We start from the raw sequence: 9,592 nt of genomic DNA, 5'->3' as shown, positions 1-9,592 counted from the left end.
CCCGCCGGTCTCCACGGTTACCTCAGGCGGGATCTCGCGAGACTTCCCCCCCTCCCTTCCCGCCGCGGGCGGCAGTCTCGCGAGAGCGGCGGGCGGGGCCGCGCAGGCGCAGCGCAGGCCCTGGAGGTCGTTGGAGTCACCGGTGCCGCCGCAGCCGCCGCTCGCGCCCCGCCGTGCCCGCCATGCTGTCCCGCCTCAGCACCGCCACCGCCCTGCGCCGCGGCATCGCCACCTCCGCACAGGTACGCGGCCCGCACGCCGCCACCGCGCCCCGCGCGTCCTCCTCCTCCTCGCTTCTGGGGGCTGCTGCGGAGCTCGGGGGGAAGCAGGGAGGAGCCCCGGTGCTGCTCGGTGAGGGGGTTGTGGGGCACGGGCTGTGCCCGGTGAAGGGGTGCAGGCCTGGTTGTCCTCCATCTGGGCCTGCAGGGCCGCGGTTGGACGTAGTTCCTCCTGCGAGGTTCCGGTGGAGCGCAGGCCCTCGATGAAGAGCTGCGAGGCCGGGAAGCAGCCCCGGTCCTCCTCGGCTGTGGAGCCCGGAGTCTTCCCGGTGAGGGACTGCGGGGCTCCGGTGGTGCCCGGGGAGGACCATATCCCTTCATCCCCTCGCTGAGGGGCCGGGAAGGAGCCCAAGGCCTCAATGAGGGGCTGCAGGGCTCGGGTGTAGCCCGGGGAGGGGTTGGGAGCGTGTGGCGGGGCCTCAGGCAGGGGAGAGGGCGCGGGGGTCTCGCTGCTGGGTGTGCCGGGCTGTGCCCGCTGACAGCCCCGTGCTGGGGCCGTGGCCCTGCGGGGCTCGGCCCAGCAGCTCCAGCCGGGCTGCGGGTGTGATAATCCTGTCCGAACTCCCTCTCTCTGATGGTGTGCAGGGGGTGGTGGGTTTGCTGCTTCCTCCCTCGAGTGCAAAAATACCCCTGCGTTCCACCACTAAAGCTGGTGACTGGGGTTTAGCAGTAATCCTTCATGTGCCGAAATCCACTGTGCTGATAGAGACCGACCTCTATCCGCTGTTAATAGCGCCGGTGGGATGTAAAGAGTGATTATTGCTGCTATATGCTGTACAGGAGAACCTTGTCTGAGTCTTTTCATGGGAACTGTATTTATTAACAGCGAGGTTTTGACCTCGCAGTGTCAGCTCAGTCACAAATGGGGCTTAGCAGTGACTCATGCCAGACTTTGCTTCCCCTTAAAGAGTTTTATGCAAAATGATATTTGTTACAATAGCAAGAAAACTGGGCTGAGGTTAGCCTGATAGAGTTCTTGGGCAGATTATTTCCCATCATAGCGCAGTAATTAAGCTGTTCATGGAGTGACGTGGAGCTATTAATGGCTTTTATCTGGTAAGATTGTGATAAAGAATGGCTTTCTCAGCAGTAATTGCTTGTTGCATCTCCACAGGAGTTTTCCGTCACTTTGGCAGCATTGGAAAGTTTTCTTCACTTTGAGGTTGTTCTTGCCCCTGGAAGGAGCTTTCCTCCTGTGCAACACTTTCCAAACAGGGATTTGTGAAAGAAATCACACCCTGCCAGTCAGTACCTGAGTTAGGATAAACTTGGTTCACAGGGCAACGAAGCAGAGTTGATTTTACTTGGTTCTCAACCATGTGATCAAAGATAGAAACTGTAGTCACTTAATGTTCTCAATCCTGAGGTATCTGCAGACACTGGTTTGGATTTTTATCAGGTGTAAACATTTTCTTCACGTATGTGCAGTGGTTATTACATTTCTTGTAGTCCATGAAATGTATTGATTTGCCAAATGGAAGGCATATTTTTTTGATACTGGCAACATAAACTAGAAAAACTGTGAACCGTATTTGCCCTAAATCAGGCCTGGGCCCACAGGGTGGCAGGTATTAGTCTCAGGCAGACATTTCCACTGGGAGAAGGGTGATCCTTTGGGTTCCTTTGCCTTAGCCTTGCTTTCCTTTTTGAGCTTCAGATCACAGGTAACCATTTCCTCCAACTTGTGCTACCAATAAACCTGCAGGATCTCGGGGAGGTTGCCGTGAGGGTCGTTTTCTGTAGGCTTAGACTATCGAGTTTGCATAGTGCTTGGTAAAAAATTGAGAAACAGAACTAAAAGCAAAGAAAGAGTGGTGAAATCCCCCAAGGTCACTACTGGGGGTGGGCAGGCAGGGGTAGGTAACTGCCAGAACAGCTCCACAACGTGTTTCTCTTCTGTTTTGCACAGAACAATGCCAAGGTGGCAGTGCTGGGGGCCTCGGGGGGCATCGGGCAGCCCCTGTCCCTGCTGCTGAAGAACAGCCCCCTGGTGAGCAAACTGAGCCTCTACGACATCGCTCACACCCCGGGCGTGGCAGCCGACCTCAGCCACATCGAGACCAAAGCCAATGTCAAAGGTACCCTGGGAATGCTCCCGGAGGGCTCTGACCCCGAGTGCCCTGAATTGCTCGTGAGGGGAAATCTTCACCCACTGATCCTGAAGCCCAGTATCAGTTTAAGTAGCTTTTTTCCTCAAGCAGTGAATGATTAATTAAGGTTTAGCTGATTAGATTGATGGGTATGGAGATGAAAATGAGCTGTGGTTGCACTGTTGAAGGGGAATTTGTGACATCTGGCAGGAGATATTCAGTGAAATTATCTCAGAGCGTTGAATTTTAAAAGTTTGACTAGAAATAGGTTTAACACTCCCTGAGTGTCCACGTGAATTCCATGTGCTGCTTTTCTCTTAGATTCTGATTTAATCAAAACTGAATCTGCTCATTTTTCTTTTATCTGAAGATCACCAGAAGGTGACATTTTACATGATTGTGCCAGTCTGCAATTCTTTGAGGGCACTGACTCTAGTGCCAAGGTTTTTGGAGAGTAAGATACACATAGCAGGAGGAACTGGGGGTTTGGAAAACAAGTGAATGTGAGATTCTCACCACTCTCATTCTGGAAGTTTTGAAACAAGAATAAAACATCAGATGTGATCCATCCATAGTTGTGTTTCTTTGCTTTTCAGCATTAAGTCTAAATTGAAGGTTAGATTTTAAAAGAGAAGTTGGATGCCTCTGGGCATGATTTTGTACTTCAAAGTGTCAGCTGTTGAATAACTGTCAAAAACATAATGCCTGAACATCTTCCATTTCAGGCTTCATGGGACCTGAGCAGTTGCCAGAATGTCTGAAGGGCTGTGATGTTGTTGTTATTCCAGCAGGAGTCCCAAGAAAACCAGGTAGATTCTTCTCTTTGTTGGAAAGCCCCAGGGCTGCTTTGAAGTGGATGCCTGCAGTTGTGCTGCTCAAACAGAGCCGTGTCTGTTGGAGTGTGTCTGTTTGTGCCCCTGCCCCAGAGCTCCCTGTGGGATCAGGCAGCTCCTTCAGCCTCTCTTAGACTGTCCCTTGTGAAATGGGCTAAACTGATTTCTGGAGTCCTTACGTGGGGCTGAGCTGCAAAGACTTTTCATGCAAGTGATCCTAAATCTCCTTTAGTGTTTCTTGTCCCAGAGCAATGCTCAAGGAGTAAAAACTGGTTCTTTGTTTCATTTCTCAGCAGAAGAGAAATAATCCATTTTGTTTTGTGTCAGTTGTGCAGCAACTTGTTGAGGCATCTCTGAATAAGTGCTGTCAAACCTTCCTAGAATCTTTCTGACCTGCTCCATTCCCACTCTATTTTCCAGTATCCTATTAGGAACATAGCAGAATTCTAGACTTTAATGTCTAGCTCTTCCTAAACCTTCATTTTTCATGGTTAAAATAGTTGCTGCAAGAGAAATGGGGGGTGGCACTTACACAACCAGCAATATTTTGCATGCAGCAGTTGACATTTAAACTGTAGTTGTGGAAGTGACTTAAAAGAGGGAGAAGGATTTATCTTGGAAGCAGTTGTGCTGCTCTGAGCACCACTTGGTGTGGGTTGTGTGGTCACAGTGTGCTTCAGGCAGCCTCAGTGAAGTGGGTTCTGACAATGGACGGTTGGGCTGATGTCTTTATCAGAAGAGTTGCCTGTGGAGCCAGTTCATTACTGCAACTGGAGGATTTGTTCTTGATCTGTGAAACCAGAAGCTGATGTGTGTCTGTCCAGAGCAGAATATTGGATTTTGATTGGATTTCCTGCCCATGATGGTAACTGTGGGTAACTTAAAATCCTGCCCTGGCTGTGTTTTAGGTATGACCCGTGACGACCTGTTCAACACTAATGCCAGCATTGTTGCCTCCTTGACATCTGCCTGTGCAAAGAACTGTCCAGAAGCCATGATCTGTATTATTTCTAACCCAGTAAGTGTTTTCTGAAGGCATTGAAATGTAGTGAAAAAACCTCACCAATGTCCAGATATTAGAGTATACTAAATACTAGAGTAGTCCAAATTCCTGCCAGTTTTCACCAGTATCTTTAAAGTCTGCAGTGTATTTGCAGAAGAGCCTGGTTCTACTAACCCATTTTTCTTGGCTTTATTTAATTCACAGAAAACTTGGATGTAAACACGCTTAATATCTCCAAGTCTTTGTGACTGGTTATAATGCAAGCTGGTGTATTTCCTGGGATAAAAGCCTTAGCTCACTAAGGGAGGAGCTTTTGTAATGGGAATGACCCAATTTACTGTCTTAATGGCTATTTAAAATTAATGATTTTTATTCCAGCCTGACTGTAAATTGCTCTTCAATTTAGGCATTAAAGTAATTGGCTACAGTTGATTCCGAATTGGAAGTATAGTTCAGGTTGTTAATTGGGCTGTTAAGTTCATGCATTGGCTTTGTTATTAAACTGCTTTTAATCAGTGTTTGCCTATTCTTGCTTGTAGGTAAATTCAACCATCCCAATAACTTCAGAAGTCTTCAAGAAGCACGGTGTGTATAATCCCAACAAAATCTTTGGTGTTACGACACTGGACATCGTCAGAGCGAATACTTTTGTGGCTGAACTAAAGGCAGGTCATGGTTAATGTGCAGGGGGAGGGATACTGACTGCTTTGGTCATCAGACCTATAAAGAGGTGCTTCCAAAATCACTGCAGAGAGCTGAAGGAGCTCGGATTTCTGTGCAGCTAAAGGCAAAGGCAGTGATTCCCTGTCTCCTTTATTTAGAGGAGCCTGAAGATAAGGTTTCTTGCAAAATGTGGTTCAAGAGACTTTGACCTTTCCTTTTCATAGCTGTTCCCTGCAAGTGAGCTATGTGTTGGCCTTAATTCCCTTGGCATTCCCAACCCTGCCATGCAACCAGAGGAGGGGGTTGAGCTGTGGTGTGTGTTTGCAAGTCAAACTCTGCTGTGTGTCACAGGATACTCTAAAAAGTATCAGGAGCTGTAACTCGTTACTGCTCTTAGTAGCCCTGGTGGTGTTTATGTTGTGCTGCTCTTTATCCAGCCCTGCAGTAATAATATCCTGTAACTGTGTGAAGTGATCTGAGTAACCCAGAGTTCTGCCCTGGAGATGTGGCTTTGTCCCTGGAGTGCAGCTACCTCTGGAACTCCTGCCCTGTGTGTCCTGATCTCCAGGGCAGAGAGAAGTGTGGTGTTTTCTCTTGTTCTTCTTGCCCACGTGCCTCAGCAGCTGGAAAGTTTCATGTTTCCTTTAGGGCTTGGATCCAGCTCGAGTAACTGTTCCGGTTATTGGTGGCCACGCTGGGAAGACCATCATCCCTCTGATCTCTCAGGTGAGTCAGGGGGACAGCTGTGTGTGGCAGCACACTTGTCAGCATGTTAGGGTTGATATAAAGTGCCTTTGTGATGGCAGGTAGTGTGCTAGGATAGAGCACAGAGAGTCTCTCATGCTCTCATGGCTTCTTTCTCTTTGGGATGGGGGTGAGGATAAGGTGGAAGGCAGCAATCTAAATCTGAACCCGTCTGGGTAGTGTAAACAGTTCCAGCTTTCCTCCAAAGGAGTTTAGGATAAGAATTGAGGAGTAGTGTGAGTGTTCAGGCGTCCTGGCACTGTTTGTGACAGGTATCTCATGACAGGAATACCTGGCTTCAGGAGAAAAATGGAATTGATTTTGCTGTGATGGACTGGAAACCCCACCCAGACCTCCAGCGTTGAAAGGCACAGCTCAGGCTGTGCAGGGAGGCCTGTTCCAGCCATGGCTGGTAGTCTGGCCCTTCAGCCAGGCTGAAATGCAGTTCTAAAGCAGGTGCAGTCTCATGGGGAGATGCTGAGATGCTGGCCAAGGAGCAATCTATAACAAAGGGGGAAAAGCTGTGCTCTAAGTGGGGAATAAAGTATCCTTTAGAGAAGGATTTTCTTGGGAATGAAAGCAAGGGCTTTGGAGCAGTTGAATGCTGAGAGGTGCTTTGGTTAAACAGTCCATTGAGACAGACACAACTGTGCTTAAGCTATGCTTAAGCTGGTGTAGCTGTAACTGAAGGTTCAGTGAATTCCTAAATACTGCTGGGAAACTGGATCTTTCATAAGGCTCAACTTCCATAATGCCACAGTGATCCAAATATTTACAAGATGACTTTCTGAAATTCCTAATGCCTGGAGGGTGTCTGTAGTGCACAGGACTGCACAGTAGTGAGGAACCATGGCAAGCTCTGGTTTGCCTGTGAAGTTGCAGTTTGTCCCTGAGGAAGCTGGGCATGGCTGGGTTTCTGTTCCAGGCCATGCAGTAACCTCAGCTCTGATGACTTTTGCAGCTGGTCAGTGTCACACAAGCTGTGAGCTGGGGATACACATTTTGTCCAGTTGACAACTGTTGGTAACAACTGCGGTGGTACAAAAAGTATTGTGTGCTTTATTCTAAATCTGGAGGAGTTCTGGTATTGGTAGTAACTTCTTTTTTCCCATCCAGTGCACACCAAAAGTGGAGTTTCCTCAGGATCAGCTGGAGAAGCTTACAGCCAGAATTCAAGAAGCTGGGACTGAAGTTGTCCAAGCTAAAGCAGGAGCAGGTGGGTTCCTGAGTAAAGCTTCCAAGTAATTCTTGTTGACTATCTGCAGGGCTGCAGTCCTCTGCAGTTTAATCTCCTTTACAGGTTAGGAACTGTTGGTTGTCAATCTCACTGCTCTGCTATGTCGGCTGCTGCCTGGGCTGTGCTACTAGAAACAGCTCAGTATGTAAGACTAAATATTAACTGACCCCACACCACCTTTAAAAGAATCTTCTCTGTCAAATTAAGCTGTTTCTTTTATAAGTTGGTCAATTAGATACATGTAGCTGGCCAAAAGCTGCTGCTTTATCTAACTGGCTGTGAGCTTGAAGTCAAGGACACTGCATTATTCTTGTTTTGTAAACACACCACTATAGAAACCTTTGATGCTAAAGTAGGTATCAGATTTCAACGTGATCTGTTCTGAGAGTGGTTTAACTCTTCCAGGATCTGCCACCTTGTCCATGGCCTATGCTGGTGCTCGATTTGTGTTCTCCCTGCTGGAGGCCATGAGTGGAAAGCAGGGGGTTGTTGAATGTGCCTTTGTTCGATCGGACGTGACAGAGGTCCCATACTTCTCCACACCTCTGCAGCTCGGGGTAGGTGCTTTACATCACAAGCCTTATAAACAGCAGCTACTGCTTGTGCCATGTGGGTTTAACTCAGTGGTTTCAGTTTAGCTGAATGCCTGGGTATTGTTGGAGTAAACAGCTGAGTGTGCCTTTAAGAGTCTGCAATATTTGGATATAATACTTTGGCACATAGGTCAGCTTGACAAGGATGCTGCTGCTTTTATCTGCTGTTAGACTGCAGGTCACTGAGTAACCAGAGGTTCAGACTTGGCTTAAGAGGTCATGCCTGCCTCAAGTCAGGCCTGTTTACTCTGGGCTTTCATATGATTAATCAGAGTCAGCAATCCTGTCTCCTTGTAGCTTGATCTGCTACAAGCAAATCCTCAGAAACTGAGGCACATGGGGAGCTACAGCACGGATTAGGATTAACAGCTTGCTTTCAGGACCTCTGCTGAACTCTGAAAGAAGTATTCCTTTTGTCACCCATACCCTGGGGGAGTGATAGAAAACGCTGTGCTGCAGCCCTGTTGTGGCTGCTGGGATACAAAGGGTGGTGTTTGCTGTCTTAGGGCAGGCTGGTGAGGGCATGGAAGCAGAGGGATATTAAGAGGGAATGTAGCCATCTTTAAAACCTGGGAGTGCCACTCTGAGGCAGTTTGAGATGGCAAGCAAAGGACATAGACCAGAGATGCTCTTGCCAGATGGTGGGTGTGGAGTTAGGAAGGATCCGTTGGTGTCAGTCTCTTCTTGAAGGAGCTGCTGGGTTGGCATCTGGTTTCACACATGTGAGCAGTGAATGAGAAGTCTGTGAGGGCTCTAGAAGTTACCACAGATAGTCAAGAGGTTTCTGAGTCTTTCCAGGAAGCACAGGGTGGCAGACTAGAGATGACACAGGTGCCAGGCTGGGTCTCTGTCTCAGCTGGATAATACTTAGTCAGAGCTGTTAAGCTATTCTTTAGGTCATTCAATGAATGGTTAATCCTTAAATCCTCTTTCCCTCAGAAAAAAGGAGTTGAGAAGAACCTAGGCCTTGGCAAGCTCTCCCCCTTTGAAGAGAAGATGGTTGCTGCGGCCATGTCTGAGCTGAAGGCTTCTATTAAGAAAGGAGAGGAATTTGCAAAGAACTTCAAGTGAAGACTTGATGACGGGGAGGAATTAACTTCCTTAATTTATTAAGGCATCATGTCACTTTACGACTTCTGAATCAAAGCTCATGCTTTGATTGAAGTCTGTCTGTATTAGCTTGATGCTTATTGCCAGTGCAGAGTCTAATCATCAATAAAACGGCCTCATTTTTTCAGTGTACCATGTGGAGTTGTCCTGGTGTGCTTGCCCCTTGGGAGGTGGAGGCTGTAGGTCTCTGAGAGGGGATTGGTTTCAGCAGGGATGAAATAGCCTTGGAAAGGGGGTGAACTGATTGCTCCCAGCTCTGCTGCTGCCTGGCTTTAGCTCCTTGTTCAGCACAGCCACTGGGAACCAGGTGTGACCAGATCAAGATGGGTGTAGGGGCTGCACAAGGGATAACTGAGTGAAATGATCCAAAAGATGTTTTTTTTTCAGGAGGTGGCACCATCTCTGTTACCTTGTATTACCTTAACCTCTTGTGTAATTTGATTTTAAAGGAGTTGGTGAAAGAGCACAGCGTTTGAAACGTCAGTCCTGCGCTAAGACAATAATTAAAGTGCTGAGAGCGACTTCTTTCTAGTTAGGAACAAAAGCCTTGATTTAGCATCTCCATAAATTTCTCTTACATTCATCCTCTTGTGAATATAAAAATAAATGTCTGCGAGAAGATGGTGATGACGAGTTCTGTTGCTGACTTCTTTGAAGGTAAGCTTTAATGAAGGAAGCTATTAATTCACTCTTCCTTCGTGCTCTGAGCTGCTTACGCTGTTGCTTTGAATTGCTCTCATCCGTGTAGGTTGAATTCTAACTTGAACAGACTTTGTTTTGATGAGTGAAGGAAAAGCCAAAGCCCAACACCTCTGGAGGAACTGAGGTGAAGGTTGATTTGAGCCAGAGAACATGGGGTAGTTGCTTACAAAAAACTAAAAGTTGTAGATGCTCTTTGGTCACTGCTTCTTTTCTTCCTCCCACGTGCATTTTTTTTTCCTGAGCTCTTAACTGGGTTTTTATTTTTTTGATTTTAATTAGTTCATCATTCTGAACCAGATCACACAGTTGTACTATTGTAGATGCATGGTGAATAAAATC

At 47.5% G+C, this 9,592-nt stretch overlaps 1 protein-coding gene across 1 annotated transcript; it reads left to right on the top strand.

Annotated features, from left to right (window-relative positions):
* The first annotated feature begins 84 nt into the window (after positions 1–84).
* Positions 85–8,683, top strand: MDH2 (malate dehydrogenase 2). Its single transcript, XM_066333228.1, has 9 exons — positions 85–242; positions 2,188–2,356; positions 3,094–3,177; positions 4,110–4,219; positions 4,744–4,869; positions 5,516–5,593; positions 6,728–6,827; positions 7,254–7,405; positions 8,381–8,683. The coding sequence occupies exons 1-9, from the start codon at positions 183–185 to the stop codon at positions 8,510–8,512; spliced, it is 1,011 nt and encodes a 336-aa protein (XP_066189325.1). The 5' UTR covers positions 85–182; the 3' UTR covers positions 8,513–8,683.
* The last annotated feature ends 909 nt before the right edge of the window (positions 8,684–9,592 follow it).

This window comes from Sylvia atricapilla, chromosome 20 (genome assembly GCF_009819655.1).
Source record: "Sylvia atricapilla isolate bSylAtr1 chromosome 20, bSylAtr1.pri, whole genome shotgun sequence".
NCBI classification, from domain to species: Eukaryota; Metazoa; Chordata; class Aves; order Passeriformes; family Sylviidae; genus Sylvia; species Sylvia atricapilla.
This window is presented reverse-complemented; position numbering and strand designations above follow the sequence as displayed.